This window comes from Clarias gariepinus, chromosome 13 (genome assembly GCF_024256425.1).
Source record: "Clarias gariepinus isolate MV-2021 ecotype Netherlands chromosome 13, CGAR_prim_01v2, whole genome shotgun sequence".
Classification (NCBI taxonomy): Eukaryota; Metazoa; Chordata; class Actinopteri; order Siluriformes; family Clariidae; genus Clarias; species Clarias gariepinus.
The window spans coordinates 8,396,845-8,421,280 of NC_071112.1; the positions used below are offsets into that span (position 1 = coordinate 8,396,845).

The window sequence follows — 24,436 nt, forward strand, 5'->3', positions numbered from 1 at the left end:
CCCGACCTCCCTCCAAACCATTTCCACAGGTTTGGGCCATTAAAGGAGTTTCTGTGAGGCCAGAGCTTTAAACATGAAGTAGGCAGAGGCGATTATACTGTATAGAGAAATAAAGGGATATTTTACTCTTATATCGTTATGTTATGTTATTCTCTGCAATCAAAAGGTTCTCATTAACTCGAATGCGTCGTGTATAACTTTAGTAGTGAATTATCTTTGTGGAATGCCATTTTTTTTAGGAAATAAACTCAATTATTACTTTATATTAAAAATCTACTGTATGTCTGAGAACAACTTTGTACTTTTCGGAAAGTCTGCTGAAGAAACAAAGAGTCTCACAAACATAAATTACTGGGAATCTAACATGCTGGAAACGTTACGGTCTGGAACTATAAGGCTCTGGATATCATCTAAATGTATTGGCAGTGTTGGGACTACTTGTAAGGTCCTGGAGATACAGTAAAGAGCTTTGATTGTGTAGCCACCAGAAACATAAAACCCTGTGAATTCAAGTTCCAGGAATTAGACCTGAGATTTTATTCCTATAGTAGTACAGTAATGTAGGAACATCACATGATCAAAGAAAACATTTTCTTTTCAGACTCAGTGTGGCATCATGTAATATTCCCTGCTAGCTTAAACATGGGCTGTTTTTTTATGTCACTTAATGCTTAAAAAAAAAAAAACTAAACGTAGCTTTCAGCTTTCACATAAAATGCTTTTAGAGGCACATTTTCTAAAACACTGAGTACGTTGAGTCCATTATAATCCTGCCACCTCACAATAGTCATTTGTAATTTTCATCTATGAAAAGCTTTGCTTTTGAGTTGTTTGATCTCTCAGGCCAATCTGCTAAAAGATTAGTCATCATCTATGTGTATTACTTCCCTTCATGCTACGTCAGCAAGGGTTTAAATAAGAGTAAAATGTTGCTCGTGAAATACTGAAGTGTAATTAGCCATCACTAGTTTGTGACAGCCTGATTGTATCTGCATTAAAAGTCGAGTAACACAAAAGCTATCTAGACTGTCCTGGATTAAATCAAAAGTATAAAGTAATGTATTTTGTAGCTCGTATGCACTGATCAGCCATAACAGTAATACCATTACCACTATAATATTAATTATCATTATGTATATCAGAAAACTAGTATCATGGAGACTCAAGGCTTACATCTTACAGAAAAAGCCAATGCAACAAAACCTGCCTGCTAAAAGAGTCAAAGCTGGCTATGACGAAAGGCATCCGAACACCCAGTGCACCACAGCACACTGTGCACAAGACTGCAAGGCCTCCCCAGATCCCAATCCGATCAAGAACCCACAAGTTCGATCGACTGAGGCTTCAACCCAAAGGATCTGCCACTAACATCTTGTTGCCAGACACCACAGCACACCACCGGAGGTCTGGTGCCCAAAGGACCAGTGCTGCCCCAAAGGGGAACCTGCCCAATACTGGGCTTAATACTTTGCCTTACAATTTTATGGCTTAAAGGTGAATACACGGTTTCTGGGTTTGTTCCCTGAATACTACAAATTTATGAAGCAATCTTGTGTACTTGACATAACAAATAAACGACCTTCACTGAGGACTGACCTTTGAGTGGCAAGTCTTTTAAAGGAGTCCCATTTCACTGGAGTAGATACATTTGATAAGGTAGAGCTCGAGACATGTTATTTGATTTAGCTGTAAAACCTTTCACGTTGACCCTTTAATGATTTAATTGTCCGTTTAATCGGTCCACAGAGACGGCCGTGCCAAATCAAATGAGCAGAAACACTGTACAGTGCTAATGTGGACAGGGTTACATGAAGTGCAAATAATCCATTTAGAGTGAGGAAAGAACTAAATCAGAACATTGCAGTCAATCTAAAGGGTCAAAAAATATAATAAAATGCTGGGTTTATCCAGAATATATAATGAATTATAATAAAATGCTGGGTTTATCCAGAATATATAATGAATTATAATAAAATGCTGGGTTTCTCAAAGATGTATCTTGTTGGTTTGATATGATAAAATGTTAAAGGGAAAAAATCTGAAACATCTTTGTGTGCAAGTTTTAAATAAATGTTGAATTATTTACAAATGTTTATATTGAATTAAATAGTTTATATAAAGGTGTTAAATTATTTATATTAAGCATTAACCAAATGGGATGAGAAAAAGGTAAAGTATAGTGCATCTCATGTAAGGCTGTTTTTTAAACTATTTAATTTAAAAAGTGAAACTCCTAAGATGCAGTATCTTAAAATATTTTATTTATTTATTTATTTATTTAAATTTTTGGGGGGGATTTTTCCAATTTCCCCCCCTAATTTAGTCGTAGCCAATTCCTCCCCGTCACTAGGGGGCTCCCACATTAAGGCTACTACTATCACTTAGCCGGGAGGGCGAAGACTATCACGTGTTTCCTCCCAAATTACGTGACGTCAGCTGACCGCATCTTTTTGAACTGCTTGCTCACGCACCATTAGGGGCGTAACACGCTCGGAGGACAGCGCTAGCCGCTCCTTCCGCGTGCGCGAGCTCACAGACGCCCCTGATTGGTTGTAGAGCCGTGATTATTGTGGGAGGGCAAGTACATCTCATCCCTCCACCCTGAGAGAGCTCGGCCAATCAACTCTCTCTAGACCTCCGGCTGTAAGAGGAAAACAGCATCACCCGGGGTTCGAACTAGCAATCTCCGGATGATAGGGTGAGCACTTTACGACTGCACCACTCAGAGGCAAAATATTTTATTTTACAAGTTCATCTCCTTGTGTAATCAGTACGCACAACAAAAATCATTGGGAAGACCGCTAACTTAACTGTTCACAGAGTGCTGTATGGAATTATTTTTTTGGAATGTTGACTTAAAAGGAAAAGGTGCACAAGCCACAGCGATGACCGCAGGCTTAAGAAGATTGTCAAGCAAAGCAGATTCAAGAACTTGGGAGAGCTTCACGAGTAGTGAAGTGAGACTGGAGTCAGTGCATCAAGAGCCACCATGCACAGAGTTCAGGAAATGGGCTACAAATGTTGCATTCCTCATATTAATGCACTTCTGATCTAGAGACAACATCAGGGCTAAGGAGAAAAAAACCTGATCCAAAGTCAAATAAAAGTTTGCATTTTATTCGGAAATCAAGGTCCCAGAATCTTTAGGAAGAGTGGAGAGGCAAGGAATCCAAGCTGATGAAAATCCAGTTAGACGTTTTCACAGTCTGTGATGATTTGAGTTGTGATTTGGGCATGTCGTCTACTGATATTGGTCCACTGTGTTTTTTATTAAGACCAAAGTCAGTACAGCTGTCTACCAGGAGATTTTAAAGCAATTCATGTTTCCGTCAGCTGATAAGCTTTAGAAAGATGCTGAGTTCCTTTTCCAGCAGGACTTGGCACAAAAATACCACAAATTGGTTTGCTGACCATGATATTACCGTGCTTGACTGGCGGGCCAACTCGTTTGACCTGAACTCATAGAGAATCTATGGGTGACTATAAAGAGGAAGATGAGAAATTCCTGACCCAACAATACAGATGAGCTGAAGACCTGGTTTTCAGGACCGCCTCAGCAGTGCCACAGGCTGATCGACTCCTTGCCATGCTGCATTGATACAGTAATTTATGTTCAATACAAGGAGCCATGAGTAAGTATTGAGTGTGTAAATTAACATATTTTTAAAATTTGGACAATTCTGTATTGTAAATATTCTAATATTTTAAAATACTGTTTTTTTTTTTTTGCTGTTGATTATGCAGTTTTTTTAAAAGGCTTAAAATATTTCACTTTTCATGAAATCAATCTGGAATATTGATTGAATATTGATGGAGAGTTTCATGTTTTAAATTTAACTTTTTTTTTTATTTTACTTCAGTTTCCACTTTTCATTTATCCTTAGACCAGAAATACTCTATTCAATGTATTTGTATACTCTATTCAATGAACATTTTCAATGCTGTAAAATACAGTATATTATAATTATACTGTATTTTAAATATAAATATTTTATTTAACAGCACTGTTGAATTCTTCATTCTAATTAGTCTGGTCAGACATTAGCAAACCTCCACATCACTGGTTTATATTAGCTCAGTGAACTTCATCGCTTAGCAACAAGCCCTGGGAAGGGGGTTCATCTCTCTTTTTATATACTGTAAAGTCACATTAAGAGCAAAGAATAATTAATTGATTGATTGATTGATTGATTGATTGATTGATTATTTTTATGTTGTCAATCAAGATCAGTTCCAGTTCTGATAACAGGGTCTAAGGTAATAATATTTCCAAGTGTATATCTATATGAATAAAAGAGAGGTTTTATCTGTACACTGGTCAGAACTCGATCTTTCAATGATATCTTTACATTTCATGCATTGGAGGACCCAAAACCAGTTCTAGAAACATTCCTGTCTGTATGTTTGTCTAAATGTCTGTTCAGCCAAATTATGTCACAGCATCTAGCAGTTGTTTTACTCATTCAGAGCTTTTTTTTCGAGGTGGCCATGGTTCCCTTTCTATTTCGTGATATTTTACCGAGTGTACACATTGTATGAGGGATACATAGAAACGACCGTAATCCATCTACAAGCTGACGCAATCCCCAATACACAAACACAACAGCGCGACTCATCATGGCTTACTCTAAAACATGGGACGTGCACTATTAAAACTGAACCTTGCATCATAAGTAAAATTAAAATGTTGAGTAAATGCGATGCGGCGCAATGGTAAAGTGCTCGCCCCATCACCCGGAAATCGCTTGTTCAATTCCCGGGTGATGCTGTAACCTCTCGCAGCCGGATGTCTAGAGAGAGCTGCATGGCCAAGCTCTCTCAGAGGGGAGGGATGAGAGGTACTTCATGCTCCCACATTAATCACGGCTCTACAGCCAAGCAGCGGCGCCTGAGCTCACGTCATGCGGAAGGAGCGAATAGCGTTGTCCTCCGAGTGTGTTACGCCGCCCCCAACGGTGCGTAGCTGGCATCACGTGGTTTGGAGGAAACATGATATTCTTCTGCCCTCCCGACTCAGTGGTAGTAGTAGCCTTAATGTGGGAGCCCTCCAGTGACAAAAAGGAATTGGACACGACTAAAATTGGGAAAAAATCACCAAAAAATCACTAAAAAAAAAAAGAAAATCTAAACTGAATATTTTTCCTGGGATTAGGTAATATTTTCAGCGCTGAAGTGGTATAAGTGAATTTTAATCCGCTGTAGTCATTTTAAGATAAAACTTTATCTTTATCCTGTCTCCTTTTTTAATTTCTCATCTGTGATTCACTCTCCGATTACCAAACAGAGATTGTATTTGGCTGATAACAAAGAAGTTCAACTTAGCGTTAACAAGGTGTAAAATACTTAACCTTACAAAATTAAATTTCTTTGTATTAATATGTTCGGCAGAAACTTCTGCTGTACGGGAAGACAGGCAGAGCATGTACTGTTCCTGGGCTTCAACCTGAAATAATATCACTGCTTGCATTAAGGTTGATCAACTTATTTTTAGCTTTAACCTTGGGTTACGAGCATAATTACGGAAGTGGGCACGTATTCCAAAACACACATAATTCAAAGTTTAAAAAAATAATCGAAAAGTTTTCCCATAAGAAATAATGGAAACTCAAATTATTCGTTCCACAGCCCCAAAAAAATAAATACATAAATATAATTAACAAAGAATATAAAGTAAAATGAAACAAATTAATCTGCACTTTACCTTTAAAAGAAGTGAAAAATAAATAAATAAAGTGTTACCGTTTATGTCGGGACTCACACACACACACATACACACACATACACACACACACTGGGTGTAAAGGCGAGAGTGTGTGTGTGGAGGAGCGCACACATATAACGACAGGCTAAAACAGAGAGGGAAAAAATGGATCTTTAACCTCTCTAATGAGACGTCCTTTTTCTTTACACATGCGCACACGTGTGTTATAATAAACAGTACATGCACGGTGTGCACACGTGCTTACAAACACAAAATAAAATTGGTTTTACATGCACACACGTGGTCACAGTGTTATAGTAAACAGTACACGAGTGCACGGATGTTGATTATACCAGTAAGAGATGAGCACTAAGACCCAGCAGGGGAGACGATTACCCACAAAAAGAGAGAAAAAACATTGACTCAGTTGTGATCACATGATGCTCGGTGTCAAAACAAGAAGCGCATGCGTGATACATGATACTCGGTACTCGTAAACCAAGACGTTTTTCAATCAAAATGTATTTAAAATCTTTGCTTGTCTTGTAGAACACTCACAAACCATGTTACTCGCAAGCCAAGGTTCCACTGTATACAAAAGACTAATACAAAAATATTCAAATCCCTTAGAATCTGCCAATTAAGTAGCTCAATTAAGGGGTAAATGTTAACTTCACTTATCTTGATTTGCACCATAAAATGACAACAATGGAAAATTTAAACAAAAATCCCAAAAGAAAAAAAATATATATTTTTTCCAAATATTTCAATGACTGGCCTATGAAGGTTTAAAACTGAAGTTTTCTTCTTCCCTTCTCTTTCTATTTCTGTTCATCATAGGATGGCCAAACATTTTTGGAGGACACACTAACTGCTAGCTGTTCTGTAAATATATTGCCTGGCCAAAAAGGAGGTCGCACACTCTAATATTTCGTTGGGCTTTTAGCTTCAATTATGGTCTGCATATTTGCCATGAAATTGATTTCTTCTGCTTTTGGAACATCAGAACATTTATTTCTGTTCCAAGTTGCATGAATTTTTGGCAGAGATCTGACTGGAGAGTTGAAAGTTAAAGTTAGCCGTAAAGTCTCCTCCAGAACATCCCCAAAAAATATTTCAATGGGGTTAAGGTCAGTACTCTTGGTGAGGACAAATTCATGCCTGAAATTGATTTCTTATTCTTCCAGGACCACTCTTTCACATATTGATCCCTCATCATTGTTTTGAAGCCAGAGAGTGGGATATTGAGTCTCAAGCTTCAACTTGAATAGATGTAACACTTTGCAGATACAGACTTGCTCACTCCATGAGACAGGGTGAGATTTTACAGTTGAGTCTTACAATTTGTGTGATGTACGTTAGTATACTATACACTAGTATACAGTATTAGTATAGTGTATAGATGTAAAAAATGTCTAAAAATCCAGGAGATTTTGAAAGGAATCTTATTATTATTAGACTGTGGGTCGGGTTCATACATTCATTTAGACATGTGTTGTTTAGCAGCAGGACGTCAAGGAGCCTGACCGCCTCGGGCAAGGCGGCCGCGGTGATTGCATCCTCTTGGCTTGTTTTTCCAGACGTCTGTTAGTTCCTGGCATTTCCCCTAAACACCTCTATCAGTGTTATGCATCAACACTGATGTCCTCATTTCACCTTTAAGTCTGCCTTAAAGCTGGCTGAGACAATCGATGGAGACTATCCTCGTGTCCCTTCGGCAAATCCTAGAAGCTCTGCAATTTATTTAAGGCTGGCAGGTTGACGTTAGCACAGATTTTTTTTTTTTTACTTTATCTTTTTCCTTCCCTTAGTTTCCTATGTGTGCTTTTTCACGTGAAGTGTTTAGTCTGTATAACTGGAGTGCTGGTGTGTCCTCTCCCTCGGTGCCAGCATCACACGAATCGAAACTCAATCGCAGTGAGAAAGCAATTTGACTCTGAATCGACTCAGTGAATCCGGCGTGCCATGTGTTTTTAATTATTTTTTTTGTTAACTGAGTAGCAGGACACGCACTAATACTGACATCCTGACATCTTGTAGCTGTTGCTGAAGAACTGGACAACACTTTGTAAAAAAACAACATGGCCGCTCAGTGTGAACAAGGTTCCCTTGTAAATGATTTTGCCTCAAGATCGGTTTACTTTGTAAGTAGCAAAGAAGGTAGAGTTAAAATTTTAACTAGGTTAATCTAGGTTTTTTTTGTTTGTTTTTCACTAGTTGTAGGTGTAGATGGGAAATTCCAAGTTAGCCTGAAAACATCTTGCAGCATGTGCCAAATAAGACAACAGTAGGGTTATAACAATGCCGGGAGAATAAAAGTTCGGGAAAATGAAAATTAAACTAACCATGGAGAAATATTGTCTCATTATGTTTATGTTTTAAGATTAAATCTTGAATGTTGGTAGGGGACACTTAGAACTCCATTTTTTTTTCTTGTTTCTTGTTGATGCTCTGGGTGCCCATGTTAATTTGAAGTTATTGCTAAACTTGGAATTTGGTCATCACTCACTCATCGTCTACACCACTTTATCCTGTATACAGGGTCGCTGGGGACCCAATCCATCACAGGGCACACACACACAAACTTGGGAATGCCAATAAGCCTAATCTGCATGTCTTTCGACTGTGGGTAGCAACCGGAGTACCCGGAGCAAACGCACCAAGCACAGGAAGAACATGCAACCTCCATGCACACAGACCCAAGGCGGGAATCGAACCCAGATCTTGGAGGTGCAAAACGACATTCCTTACCACTAAGTCACAGTGCCGTCTAAACTGTGTCGTATACAAGTTTAATAATTTTTCAAAGTGATAATACTCATATTTGCTTCCAAGTAACAATGACACACATTTGGCGTGCTTTCCTCTGGTGCCAGAACTCGTTGGTAAATTTCAGTGATTTGATGAGGCGTTTGGGTGGCAATGGCTTAGCGAGCTAATCATGCTGTGAAACAAATGCTTCTCAGAATGTCACTGTTGTCATTCCTGCCCCAGTGGGAGTATTAAACTGTTGTTATTCTCTTAAAGGTCTGGAGTTACACTATATTTTGCACAGAGAATAACTCTTTAAAGTTGTTTCCTCTTTAACCCTGTCTGACTCAGACTTCCAGACCGGAGGACATGCAAATAAATCTACACACGTGCAAACACAGACACACAATCCCATACCAGGCACACAGAAAGAGGCTAAGCTGAAGGACAAGACAGTCCAGACTGAGCTGACGGATAAGACATTTTTTACTGCCAGCACCTTTCAGACTTTCTTGAGCATGGAATTTTCAAAGCTGTTTTGAAGGATAGACACCACAACGAGCCTAAAAAGCCATTTAGGGGTCTATCATGGGTGGATTAGAGGACCACTTTCGTCTGAACATGAAAGAGTTTTAAGTCTAATCCCTCAATCAACATCAGAGCAGGACGAGAGGATATAGCTGTCAGCCGTCCTCATAGCTCTCTTTCTGTCTCACACGCACAAATTCTGACTTACACCAGAAAGTCAAGGTCATGTCTTTTATTTTGAAACAACATCCTTAAAGCAGAGTAAGCGTTGCAAGTAGCATTTAATAGGAAAACCTGTACACCTGCTAATTTGTGCTATTAGCCAATCAGATTTCAGCAGTGCACAGCTTTAGATCACACTGATAGGGGTCAGGATCTTCAGACTGTATTTACATCAAACATCAGAATGGACATGACCTGAAGGATTGGTGTCAGTTTCAATAGCCTATTTTAAAAACTGTAGATCGGAACAATGGGGGAACATAAAGTTAATTTTTTTTTTTAAGTTGAAATACATGAGAGTAGAATGGAGAGACTGGTTCGAGCTGACAGGAAGCACTTAACGCATGCTTTACAACCTCGCTGAGCAGAAAAGCATCTCGGAACACATAACTCATAATGGATGGATGCACTAAAACAGCAGAAGGGTTTCATTAATGTCAGCCAAAAAAAGAAATCTTTGAGATCTGAATAAGACCAAAACACATCATCTGAAGATCTTGACCTGGACCTGCATGAGTTTATGTGTTGTGCAGCTGCCATGTGATTGGATAACTGTAGAAATGTCCAGGTGTCACTACGTCTCTCTCTCTCTCACAGACACTCTTTGTCTCTCTCTCTCTCCCTCTCTCCCCTCAGCGGTCACCTACACCCCCAGTACTCCCACCTATACGTGCACACCCCCTCCAGTGCCCCCTCGCAGTGCCTCCAAACCCCTTATCTCCATCACAGCACAAAGCAGCACCGAGTCCACGCAGGACGCCTACCACGAGGGACGTCTGGCCAGAGCAGGTACACGACAGTAACCAGGGTTACTGGCTTTCTAGCCATAATACGCATTAGCCTGGTTATTTAAAATACACATGGTGGTATTGGTTTCACTAGCTAGTATTTCCCTTCATCTTCACCACCCTAACAATATCAGTATTATTGCTCCATCTGGGAAACGGTTTCTCCATTTAATCTAGAGACTGCACCAATACGAGAACATTGAGCAACAGGCGATATTTACAGAGCTTTAAATTATTCTGTTAGAACTGTATAAGGTTTTAATACTTATATATATATATATATATACTGCAATCATAAAATATACATAAATATAACAAGTATAAATAAAAACAACTAATCAAACATACAAAAAATACAACTGAGTCTCAACTGTATATTTTTGTTTTCAGTCTCCGGAAATTTTTTTTCAGAATCAAAGTTTATTTATTAATTTTTTTTTCAGTTGTTTAATTCATTCATCTCTTTTCTGATTATTTCAAATATAATTACTTTTATATAGTTTTTTGTTGGTTAGCTACATATACAGTATGTGCATATACTCAGTGTGTTTTATTAGTAAAAAGTAAAAACAGGCACACATGAAGACCAAAGGTGATCATCATTAAAGCAGGCAGAAGTCGGAAAACCAAAAAAGGCACCAAAAAAACGGGAGAGAAAGAGGCAGGAATAGATAGGAAAAGACAAAGTTACAAAAAGAAGCAGAAAGAGAAAGAGACAATAAAAGACAGGAAGCAGCAGCTAGAGCCGGGAAGAGCTAGAGTATTAGGAGACAAAGGAAATAGAAAGAGACAGGAAGAGGCAGAATGAGACAGAAAAAGCCAAAAAGAGAAAGAAAGAGACAGTTACAGGATAGAGAAATAAAGAGACTGGAAGAGATAGAAAGGCAGAAACAGACAGGGAGAGACTGGAAGAGGCAAAAAGAGGCAGGAAGAGAAAGAGACAGGACCAGGAAGTACAGCCCAAAAACACACACTTACAGATGAAGAGACTAAGACAAAGACGAAGAAGCCTTTGGAGGAAAAATCCTAAACAAAGGACAAGTACTGTATCAGGAAGTAGACCAGTCACAGCACTATGTTTAAAAACAAAACAAAAAGATGTTGTATAAGTGACCAGAGATAAATAACACTGGATGAGGAGGAACCTGTCAGAGATTCAGCTTATGTAGTCAGTGATCTTATCTGTGTTTGCTAATGTAATAGAAGAGTTGTGTCTGATCTGCAGCTCTAAATCTTTAGTGGTTAGCACTGTTGCCCTGCACCTCCAGGTTCCGGGTCCAATTCCTGCCTCGGGTCTGTGTGCATGTTCTCCCTGTGCCTGGTGGGTTTCCTCCGGGTCCTCCGGTTTTCTCACACAGTCCAAAGACATGCAGATTAGGCTTATTGGCGTTCCCAAATTGCCCGTAGTGTGTAAATGAGCATGCGTGTGCCCTGCGATGAATTGGCACCCCGTCCAGGGTGTACCTCGCCCCATGCCCTAAGTCTGCTGGGATTGGCTCCAGGCCCCCTGCGACACTGAATACAGGATAAAGCGGTATAGACAATAAGTGAGTGAGTGGGTTTTCTACTCTAGTTGGATAAGTTACTGGTTATAACCAAAGACTATATCTTAGCAAGCAAAAAAAATCTACTAAGTATGGGCAAATTCAATTAATATTTCTTTTAAACATTCTTTAAAATCGATACAGAACCCTTAAGCCCATTTGCCTGGTATTAATATACATTACAAGCTTTAAATAGCCAGAGAAATTTGTTAATTTCATGCGGAAACAAAATAATTTCATGCAGAAAACAGAAAAAAATTAACTGCTGTTTTAATGTTCAGACCATTTAAAGCTTGAAATAAGTAATAGTGTTTATTATTATTATTATTATTATTATTATTATTATATTTATATTATGCACAAAAAAATTAAGGAACACCTAAGTCCCAGTTTGACTTGAACCTTACATACAGTACACATATGAGGGGCGTTCAAGTCAAACCGGGACTAAGTGTTCCCTTAATTTTTTTGAACAGTATATAATCTACCAATAGAACCAGAAGTAAAATATTTCTGAAATGAGTTATGAGTTATATTTGATTTGTTGTACTCTTAAGTTATACATTGTAGTGAAGCCAGTCTTGTCTGTTCTTCACTCAGGTCTGTGGGGTTCAGAAGGACTCGGGCTCGGTTTGGGTCGCACCCTCTACAACTCCACAGACAGCTTGGACAGCGCCAAGGCCGTCACTATCGCCATGGAAGCGGCGGCCATGGCCATGGCGGGAAAAAGACACCCGTCGACTGACTCCCACAGCTCGGTGCTGACCTGCGATAAAGCCATACTCGTATCCAAAGCCGAGGAATATCTAAAAACACCTCGATCATCTATAGGCATACAGGTTAGAAACTTATACACACACACACACAATCATGTTACATCTTCTAAATCATGTATGCACCACACATAGTACCCGTAATGCACTGGACTGGTTGATGGTTCAGTTTACAGTGAAGTGGTGATGGTGTAGAAGTACAGCACCAATTAATTCACTTCAACATGATTTCTGCTTTCTGTATCAGTGTGTTACTGGTTTTCCTCTAAAGAAAAGCATCATTAGTGCGCCATTTTGCCATTTTCCCTTTACATGACTTATTTTTTTTTGTCACAGCCAAGTACCATTATTGACAAATATTTATGCCACCACAAAACAAGGAACTTGTGTATAAAATTAGATTAGAAGCATACTGTAAAATGCCCACTCTGTGCTGAAGCTGGCCAACAGGGGGAGTAAATCCATCAGAAACATTCCAACGAAAAAGAATCTTTATATTATATAAGTACATGAAAAAGATGGATCGTGTGCATGTAGGTGAGCTGTAAGAACTTGTCATAGATTTCATCTTTTGGGCCATGGTTGCTATGACAACAAGCCAACCTAAGCTCATATATTTTTTGTCTTTTCTCCATGCCTCTGCTCCATCACAATAATTACTTTGATTAATTTTTTTTTATTCATACACTTTTGTGTCTAAATCCATGTACTATGCCATTTGAGCGAATATGGGAAATGTGTCAAAAGCCTAAGCCTCTAAATGGAAAAAAAATCCACCTTAAAAATATCATATCAATATTTATAATAAAATTTAACTAAACGTTTAGTTAGGTTAAATTGGATTGGGATCTGCCCTTGTGTCTTCTCTACCCTTTAAAAGCCTGTCCAACCTTTTCACCTCAACACAAAGTTTTCATCATCCAAAGCTTCATCTTTCACACCATATCATCATCCATGCATCATACATCTGCAATGCATTCTGGGTTTTTCAGTCAAGTTTTTTTTCCAGCCTGCATCTAGGTTTTCTCCACTTCCGCACTTTATTAAAGGGAACTTAATATGCAAAAAAATTACTTTTTTAGACATTCAGATGGGTCTCTAGTATGCATGCACAAAAAACAAAAATCATGAAGAAATTACAACATGCCAATTAGACTTCGCCACTAATGTGACCTCACATAAGAAGAGTTCCTCCCCCAGTTTGTTGCTCAGCTCTGCTGTTCTCTGAAGTTTCATGGCTCAGGAATATCTCATTTACATAGACATGAACTCAACATGAACATATGTTTCAGCACGGGATTGTCTTTTAATTCATAGTTTAAAATTAGTCTATAATTTTAAACTTTTTATCCACTGTACTGTAGATATTCACTACATAGGGCAAAAGGGGCGTAGTGTCAATAAATATATGTAATGCCCAATGTGAGTGTGGTGTGTATGTGTGTGTGTTTTGTTGTTGCACTAAAAATAGCTTTCAGTGAGTCATCATAGTGCTATCTATTAATTAAGATTCAGCTCAGACTTCTCTCTCTCTGTTTTTGTCGCTACTTTCTTCCTCAGTTTTATATTCTCAGCTTCGACCCACTCTTTGGCTCGCTCTCTCTCCGTCCATTTGATTTAGTGTGCAGTGCACTCATCCTCGCGTCCCTCGCTCCCTCACTCCTCTCCACCTGTCTTCCTGTTGGTTCTTTCTCTCACACACACTTTTCCTCTCTCCATCTCTGTGTTTTTGGCTCGAGCGAGTCTGGCAAGAGCCATGCCATTTCTCAGTGCCATCTGAAATGTCAGACCAGTACTGGAAGAAAGCAGGACTCATACAATTATAGCACTGTGTGTGTGTGTGTGTGTGTGTGTGTGTGTGTGTGTGTGTGTGTGTGTGTGTGTGTGTGTCATATCACCATGGAACCAGCGTGCTTCACTCCAGATGCAACTTTTCTCCAACTCCCACTTTGCTTCATGAAATTGAAAGATGAAAGAAAAAATGTTTTTGTTTCCATTTAGAAAAAAGTTAAACATTCTTTAGAAAGCTTTATAAACCTCCATGTTACTGTCCTGCATGATTGACAGTCGTGTTGCCTACGGAACATAAAACAAATGATAGTGGAAACAAATAGATATCATACTGTATACATGTGTACAGTATACTCAACACAATAAATAACAATTTGATCTATTCTAATAAAGAAAAAATCATAATACTGCGGTTGAAATTCTGCAAATATTATAAAGACAAGTAATTCATACACTGGGTGAAGAGCAAAGTAACAAAGGTTTTATTTTAAACTTCTGCATGCCCTGTACATTAAATTCCTACATTCGAACTCATGACTCTTTATCTGACCCAGACCAGATGTCCTTGCCTTATCATTTATGCGAAAGCAACTACAATCAGTTAGTTTCTGTTCTATTCTCGGCCTTGTCTTCCTATGTTTCATCAGACAGGTTTAAAGCTTCTATAGTCTATGTGGCACACAAATTTATACATGATTAAAATGTGATTTTTCTATTACAATACATACAAATATTTACCACTAAAATGGAAAAAAAACACTTAAAAGACAGTTTAAGGTTTTAAATATTTTGTATGACTTTGTAAAAATACAAATGTTATTTTGTATGGAAATACGTAAACAATTTTGCTAATTGTTAATTTATACATATAATATTGGTGTTTGAACAGGTAGTTCCGTCGCAGACGTGTCACTGACGTTTCTTACCCAATGTACCAGTAGGCAGCATCATTAGCTTATATGTCATACTGTGAGCGTGTCATGGGCGTCCCACTACATCAGTAACGACAGCCAGCGTCAGCACCAACTTTTATTTCCTCACCGTATGTAAAAGTAAAAAATAAAAATAAAAGCCAAGGAGCAATCTTTAAACCTTTGTTGGACTCAACTTCTCTTCGTCTGGCCGCCTGGCACAAGCTCACTGGACCACGTGTGTCAGTGCAGCAGAGCTGTGTAACCAGATATATACGAGAGTGCTCAAAAACATGCCATTTTATTAAACTGTTCAAATGTTGCGAATATTTCACAAGTGCTCCTGTGATGGAACGCATGCTCTCGTGTCCATAGTGAATGTCTATTAAATTTAACATTCATTTCGGTAGTGGGAAATTTATTAACACTAACGCATGTTATGTAGCTAGGACGTCTCCTCACTCCCTGCCTATGCAATCGCTGCCTCGTATACATCAGATGTTATAGAGTGGACCAGTGAAAGTTCTCAGGTCAGATAATTCTAGCGAAGCAGACTTGGTTCGTTGACGTATCTTTGGTCCGTGATGCTTTTACGTTTTAATCGAACAGCATTTGGGTGCAGACCGAGAGCCACCTTTTCAAGAGGTCTCAGTTCACTTGCCTGGGGCGCACCGAGGTTCGAATGGCAGCGTTCACACTTATTCAAGTGACCTAAGTGTACAACTAACAGAACTGCTGCATAGTGAGCAGAGCTTTTGTTCCTGCTGTGTGATGAGTTTACTGTATATGGCAAGTGAGGAGATGTGTAGGTGCAGTAAGGAACAGGAAAATAAAAAAATATTGATTATTAGGTTTGATCTTGGTGTTAGCTGTACTGTGTTGTGACATCATTTTAATGTCTTTTATCCTTCATGCCTGTTTTTAATTTTAATATGATTTAGCATACACTGGATCATCAGTGCTGTTTATTCATTGCTCTCTGCGACGTCTTTGTTCCTCGGCAGTGACACACACACGTTTAATTGATCAGTCTGTGTGTGTCCATTTGGATGCAGACTTGTCCGTTTCTTTAAAGCATATGCCTTTAAGGCAGCACAAGGTTATTCTGTAACCCTTCAGTCACAACCATCTCTCTCTCTCTCTCTCTCTCTCTCTCTCACACACACACGCACACAGACACACACACACATAGAATGACATTTACGGTGGTTTTGCATAAACTTAAGCGATTCTCAGTAACCCCATCACCTCTGGAAGTTAAACAGTAAACTATCACTTTGGACGGACTTTAAATAAGGAAATAAACCAAACTGTGTCATGATGTACGAGGAGAAATAATCAGCGTCAGGGTGGTGGGAGGTGAAGCAGACTCTCACTTTTACCTCTTACAAGCCTGATGCTGATTTATGGATTTTCGGTGGAAATGCGTGCACATAATACATAATAATCAACAATAAACGGATTGTTGTTTAACAGATGTGTAATTGCTGATTCCGTAGGGAGACGTTTATTTAGCATTTATGTCCTTCAGGAGAGAACAGCTTTTTCATAACTGTCTCTATTAAATCCTAAAAAGAGAATGAACAGACACTGGTGATGTAGATTATTACACATAAAGTTCATTCTTTTTAAAAAAAAAAAAAAAAAAAAAAGGCCTTTTTTCAAGTAAAGTAGATTGTAAATGATCAATTGTGTCCAAATTGCTCTGTTGTAAGAGGAATAAAACACACATCAGTAACAGCAACGCTGCTTCATCACGCCTTCCTGGTGCTGTTGATTATTTTCCCATAATGGAACACCTCTGAGTGCTTATTCCTGGTGTCAGTAGACAATTGTAATGGGTCTACGGCTTTAAAAGGGTTTTCGAAAGAAAGAAAATTATCTGATGGATAAAATAACCCTTCGATGTCGCTCCTTAAACGTACAACAGCACAGAAAAGAACAAAGCTGCTGTCCCGTGGGACTCCCCGACTCCAGATCTGTGCAGATAAACAAGCAGCAGGCCAACCACATAGCCATCAGTTAGAGCAGATAAGAAAAATAAAACACTGAGAACAAACAGCAGCGGTGATGGATGTCACGATCCCAAGGGACTTTAATGTTCAGAGGAACCAATATTAGAAGCTGGAGAAATCCTGGGGATTATAAATGAGACCACAGAGCACCTCTGTGCTCAACGCTCAAGTCATGTGGAAGTTCAGCCCAAATGCAGACGCTGAGTTTTGGTAGAAGTGAAAATCGGTGCTAAAATGTTAAGAAAGAAGTATTTCCTTTCTCGTTTTCTTGCGGAGCATTCAACTAAAACCTGGACATGTGATGAACTTTGTTCCATAAAACCAATTGACATTTACTGAAGACTTCGAGCACATTATGGTGATGAGACTCTTAGCCGCAGTAAAGACTTTGAATGGTTCAAACGTTTTAAAGAACGTCCGTGAATGATGATCCTGGCTGAGGTGTCTCAGATTATTCACTGAGTAAAATGCTTTTTAAAGCATTACTGAAAAAAGTCACTTCGCGTAAGAGATGCGTCTGCGTAGGAAATGTACACACATCCATTCACCAACACCACTTGCACATTACAGAAACTCAGCAGGGAGTTACTACCACATCCCCTGTACAGTCCTGACCTCAATCTAAGCCATTTTTAAATGTTTACAGTTATTACACTATTACCCTTTTTCTCCTCGATTGCTAAGACACATTCCTAAAAAGCTGCTCACCTTTTTCCTAAACTGTAAACACAAAACCCAATTTTTAAGCTACATTCACAAAACCTCTGAACTATGCCTTCAAATCATGCCTCAAGTCAATCTAAGTTAAATACTCTACTGAGTAGTCACTAAACACTACATGGAAAAAAAAGAAAACACAATGCTCAGGACATGAAGCGGTAGAAATTAATGTTTATTTAGGATAAGTGCATGTTACAAAACAAAATACCTGGGCAATTTGAACACTTGTACATAGAAAATACGATATCCTGTGCATTTACATGTAGCATTTGTACGTAGAAATAAAGCACAAAAATACACAAATGAAGTACAAAGAAAAGTAGTGAATTACTCCGCCACAGCATCATTTCTCTGTCTTGGGTCAGGCCACAGGACTTCATCTACAGTACATCACAGGCCACATTTTCTCTGGCCAGGCAACGGGGGGGGAAAACCCTCCACACCCATGTCACCACAGACCAGTTCCAAGGCTTCCATTTACCCTGGTGTAAGGTTGGCTTTCATATACCTTCCACCACCATGAGGAGAAGAATTCTTCAATGGGGTTCAGGAAAGGGGAGTACGGTGGAAGGCAAAGATTGATAAAACCTTGGTTCATATTGAACCACTCTTTAACCTAGAGGCCTCTGTGAAAACTCACATTGTCCCAAACAACAACTTAGATGGGCTGCTCATCCTGCTGCCCTAACAGAGCATCTTGCATGTGATTGAGGAAAATGAGAAGCTGGTGAGTGTTGTAGGGCCCCAGGTTGGCCTGATGGTGGACAACTCCATGATTGCTGATGGTAGCACACAACGTGACATTGCCACCATGCTGCCCAGGGACACCAACAATGGCCCATTGGCCAATCACACTACGGCCTCTCCTTTTCCTTTTGGTGAGATTGGTGTACCCAGCTTCATCCATGTATTCATGGAGTTTTTCCATTGCATCCAGGATATATAGGTATATATATCTATATAGAAATAGATATATATTTTTGTAAGTGATGTAGGCCAACTACAGTAAATCACTACCTACAGTAACCAACATTTATGTGTCTGGATATATACCAACCTGTACATACTGGAATCTTTGCTCTTTGACTCTATCAGAGTTGCGTTCAAAGGGCACTCTGTACAGCTGTTTCATGCGCAGTCTGTTGCGCTTGAGGACACGGTCAACAGTAGAGAAGCTGACACTGTCGATACCCTCAAAATGCACATGGTCCTCAATGATCCTCAGCTGAATTTCACACAGTTTAATGGTGTTGTTCTCATGGACCATGTCGACAATTTAGGTCTCTTGGTGTGGAGAGAACATGGATGTCCTACCACCCCCATGTGGCAGTCTTTCAATTCCACAAAAAGAGAACATGCACTTACAAAAATACATACAAAAATACTAACCCTCCATTACAATACTACAGGACACTGGCAGTACATCAGTCATACCATGGACAAGAACATGGTCAATCACAGTAGCTCTGATTTCATCTGATATTACTGTTCTGTGTCCTCACTGACCACCTTGACCTGCTCGACCTCCTCTCACACAAACTCCTCTTAGATTTCTATCCACTGTAGTGCCTCACAAACCAGTGCTCTGGCTTATATGGACCCTCACATCATTAGCCAGCAAGTGTAATAAATTTTGAGTTGTTGTGTTTAACCGGTGACACCTGAGCTTTAATTGCTCACCATTATGCAACACAGGTGCATCACAATGACAATGTGTTGACAAGATGTGTCTAAACAGGTGAAAAGTGCTTATGGTTTTGCCAAAAGAGTGACTGATTCAATAAGTGGGTTCAGGCAACTGAGAATTTGGTTCAGACAATAGGGTTTAGTGTTTTAGTAATCGAGAAAAACTGTAATGGAGTTCCTGGGAGGCCAGTGTTTCAGATCTGATCAGCAGTCTGTTCATGACTCCGGCATACTGAGAAAACTTTTTACTTTGATAGTATTCAGGCACTAGTAAAACTCTGGCATAGGTGCATTAGTATAGCAGGAAATTATATTTTATAGAGAAATAAATGACGGTTTTATTTTCTTTTATTATTTTGCACAATCAAAGGACCTGTTTTGACTTGAAGACCCTTTGTTTTTAATTTGCTTCCAATGTCTACACATTTTTTAATTGAAGCAACAAAACCACACATGACTAAATAAATAAATAAATAAATACATACATACTGTACATAAGACCTGAAAGGAAGAAAAAAAGGAGAAATTATCATTCTTCATGCTAAACAAAGGAGAAGTAATAAACTCGCTAGCTTTATTAATAACAAGACAAGACACATCAGTCATTAATAAAACACTAAATAATTATCAGCCTGTCATAAACAGGTTTTAAATAAACATCATTCTCTATTTTATCTTTTCATCTTTATTTTCTTTTCTTTTAAGACAAACTCTGCTTTTTTTTCTCATTCACAACCATGCTACATATCAACAATAATCAGCAAAAAAGAATTAACACTAAGATAATGCGATTCCAGTTTAATAAGATCTGCAATATTTTCAATTTTATTTAAATTTTTATATATTAAATTATCTTTCATTTTATTAAACAGGCTGTGTGTTAGAATTTTTACCAACTTACATACATAAATAATATCTAGCTATTCCCAAACACGAAAAAGGCCAGTTTGAAATGTGGAAAAAATACTTTTATGGGAATCCTAATTGCAAAATTGAAAATTAAAAACATTTTACATTGGAACCTCAGTTCACAAACTCATTTTCTAACTAACTAAGTGTCTAATTTTAGGACAACTGTGCAGCACAGAGAAAACAAAACTCTCTGGATAGATTTTTGTAAAAAAGGCTGCCACGTACAAATCAGGCCAAGAAACAAAAAAAGAGAGGAAACCTGAAGGAGAAATATCCAGTGGTTTGGAAGGGAACTCTCCTTCCAAACACTAACCTCCTACCCACTATCTTCCTCTCCTCCATACCTAAACATCAGCAAATCTCTATAATAATCTAAAGAATACATGTAAAAATTAAGTGTAAACATTGTCACACATTGACATATACTGTCTACAGGGTCACTGGGGCCTGGACTCTATCCCAGGAGAGTCAGGGGAACGCCATGGATAGGGTGACATTCCATCGCAGGGCACACAGACACACACACACACACGTTCACACACTACGGACAATTTGGGAACGACAATTAGCCAAACCTGCATGTCTTCGGACTGAGGGTCTCTCCTGTGTGTGTTTTTATTTATTTAATTTTTTTTTATGCTGTATTATTTTTGTATAATTAAGGCTTTTTCATTTTTTGTGTTATATTTTGTGATATAAACAAAATAAAGCAAAAGTTAAACAAAGTTTATAGTGATGGAGAAAGGATTAATTCTATTAATAATTGCGGTTGTGAACCGAGGTTCTACTGTATGTTTGTTATAAATGAGATTTGAACCCTCCCCCTAGAGGTGCGAGGTGACCATGCTAAACACTACATTTATATAATCATAAACGCTTATAGTTACATTAAACATGTTTAAAGATTTAAAGAGAAAGTAAAGGTAAAGCTTCACCTCATCTATACGGAAAACCTTACCATGTCAACAATTTTTTTAATCTCCCTGTCAAGCTCATTAAAGTCTCCACTGTCCAAGCTGCTATTATAGAAAATGAATCAACACCTTCTGACCAGTCAGAACCCAGAATTCAACAGGGATGTGAAAATATTAAAAATGTTAAAACAAACCATCGGTCTCATTGCTGTACTTTTGTACATCTCATTAAACGGTGTCTCAAGGATAGAGTGCACAACGGTGTGTGTGTGTGTGTGTGTATGTGTGTGTGTGTGTTTTGTGTGTCTGTTTCATCATTTTCTCCCGCTGAATCTCTCATCTCTTCTGTTTTCATAGTAAATCAAAGTGTGCTTTCAGGAGCTATGTTGCCTCAATGACTCCCATTAATCATCCAACAGTGATTTGCAAAGGTGTGTGTGTGTGTGTGTGTTCAGGTGTGTGGTCTCTGAGCCAATAACTTCCTCTGCCTGGGCTCGGTTAAAGCCTGGGGGCTTTTCTCACTAAGCTGAGAGAATGAAGCCACTGATCTCTGATCAGGTAATAAGGAGTAGAGACTGTTCCTGGAACAGCTATAATGAGGATAATCTAATTAATCTTAGATTAACAGTGATGAGCCCTATAGTGATGAGGTTAAACTGGGATTGGGTTCATGCTAGTTAGTTGTGGTTACTGATGGTGAGATCAGCTGATAAAAGACACGTCTCTGGTTCTGTGACAGGAATCACTGATCACAGTGAAATGAACGTACTTGTGCTTTCTCTTCATGATGTTTTTGTTCTGTTATTATACCAGCTCTGTTCCAAGATCAGTTCTAATAAAGTAAGCAATGCTATTTAGCACTTTTCTTATTTATCACCCTGTGTCAGTTAGCCACTGATCACATGCTACTTAGACACTGTGACTGATCTGGGGCCAGTTATTCGAATAACTGTGATGCTAATTATTGTCCATTCTACTGTACTTAGATACACTTACTGATCTCAGATCAGGTTTCAATGAACAAACCAAACTCAAACAGGCAACAACCCGGTCGGGCCAACCTCAAAACGTGCAGTTTTGTTTAATCCCTCCTAATACATATAGGTTATTATGAAATGTATTTTAATATTGTGACAGTCATTGATCTTGGATTAGTCGTATACTCAGCTGTATCCGAGTCTAGCGTTGAAGCTCCGGTATGTGTGTTTAAAGCTCCTTAAGCTTGAGACGCTGAGCTCAGATCAGCTTAAATAAGAGCGGCGGTATGTTTTGTTCATCCCAGGTGGAGGCGGCTACAGATTCGGAGTCAGAGAGCAGAGGATTACGGGAATATCATTCTGTAGGGATACAGGTGGAAGATGACAAACGGTAAGTGCGTAGTTTTTCATTACAGCGTCTGTTGTCTCGGGTGAGAAGGAGGATTTATGTGAATCTGCCCGAGATAGAGAGCTTCTGATATCGCTCCTGCTTTATTCTGTCTTTCTGTGTAAACGTGTTTGTCTGTTAAAACCTGTTTTAGCCATCTATCAGAGGTCTGGATTTAACTGCTAAGACTTGTATTTAAGAAACTAGCCTACACATGAGTATGCTAATTGGGGGTGGGACCAGGGGCATGGTCACGGGTGGGGACAGAAGAGAAGCTGAAGAAAAACGAAAGGGCCAAGCTTTCTTTGTAATAAATATTTTGCTAATAAACAACTGTAAAAAACATTTTGTCACTCTTTGTCTGTCTTACTCTCTGTTTGTTGCCTCTCTGTATTTTTTTGTTTCATCTTTCTATTACCTTCTTCTGTCTGTCTGAAAAAACTCTTTTTGCTTCTCTTTGTCTGTCTTACGCTCTTTATTTGCCTCTCTTACTAGGTCTGTCTTTATCTTTCACTCTTTTCTTTCTCTTCATTTACCCCCTCATCCTTTCTCAACCTGGTTGTATTTTTGCTTCTTACTCATTGTCTCTCTCTCTCTCTCTCTCCTCCAGCGTGGGCCGGTTTAAGCGCTCTAACAGCGTGACGGCGGGTGTGCAGGCTGACCTGGAGCTGGAGGGTTTCCCCGCAATGGAGGATAAGAGTCTGCAGTTTGGGGGCGGAGGCCTACAGCGGCACAGCGAGCCGAGCACGCCCACGCAGTACGGCGCAGTGAGAACCGTGCGCACACAGGGCCTGTTCAGTTACCGTGACGACTACCGCTCGGCCAATGAGCCGTCCAGCCCGCAGCGCAGCGCCGAGCCCTGGCGCGAGCCCTCGGTGCCCACCGTGCCCACCGTGGCCGTAACAGTGACCCCACCCCAGGCCTCCGACTCGGGCCGGGCATCGCCTTCGGCCAGGAGGGACGGCACTTGGTTCATGCAGCTGCTGCACGGTGAGACCAAGAGGATGGAGGGGTGGTGTAAAGAGATGGAGGGAGAGGCGGAGGAGAACGACCTGTCTGAGGAGAGTGAGTCCAAAATACTGACCATAATTTGTTTATAGGATATTTGTGCTGGGGAAGACTCCAGGTAAATGTGTGTGTGTCTTTTAGTTTTAGGAAAGATCCGGAGTGCTGTGGGCAGCGCTCAGCTTCTCATGTCCCAGAAATTCCAGCAGTTTTATTGGCTGTGTCAGCAAAATCTGGTAGGTTACACTGTGTGTATGTTTGTAAGTGTGTCTGATGTTTGTCTGTTTATATATTTGTGTGTCTGTTTATCTGTATCGGTGTGTGTTAATGTGTACCTGCATTTGTATGCATATTTGTCTTGATTTGTTCGTTCTTGTGTGCTTTTTATTTGTCTCACTCTGTGTTTGCGTGTTTGTGCATATTTATAGGGGAAAGTACTTTGCAGTGGTAACAGTATTTTCCTAAAACCAGCACAACACACATAGAAAAGAGATGAGAGATGATCAGAGCAGACAAGAGAAGATGAGGAGAAAGAATATGAGAGGAGAGGAGAGATGAGAAAAGAGGATAAGGGAGGAGACGAGAGGAAAGAAGGAGAGGTGGAGAGATGAGAGGAGAGATGTGAGAGAGGAGATGTGACAGTGGAGGAGGAGAGATGAGGTTAGAGGTGAGGAGAAAAAGAGAAATGAGAAAAGGAGATGAGATAAAGGAGATGAGAAGAAAGTTGGGGAGGTGAAAGGAGAGGGGAGAGGACAGATCACCATCTCTGAAAGATACAAATGCTAAAACGAACAAGCAAAAACACCAGAG

General features: G+C 39.4%; 1 protein-coding gene across 1 annotated transcript in view; it reads left to right on the top strand.

Moving 5' to 3' along the window:
- The window catches only part of dlgap2a (discs, large (Drosophila) homolog-associated protein 2a), a 160,441-nt gene that overhangs the window by 132,040 nt on the left and 3,965 nt on the right, over positions 1-24,436 (top strand). Inside the window, exons 8-12 of the mRNA XM_053509555.1 lie at positions 9,839-9,991; positions 12,135-12,373; positions 22,539-22,624; positions 23,232-23,686; positions 23,771-23,862. Of these exons, the coding sequence (XP_053365530.1) occupies positions 9,839-9,991; positions 12,135-12,373; positions 22,539-22,624; positions 23,232-23,686; positions 23,771-23,862 (1,025 nt within the window). The remainder of the gene's footprint in view (positions 1-9,838; positions 9,992-12,134; positions 12,374-22,538; positions 22,625-23,231; positions 23,687-23,770; positions 23,863-24,436) is intronic.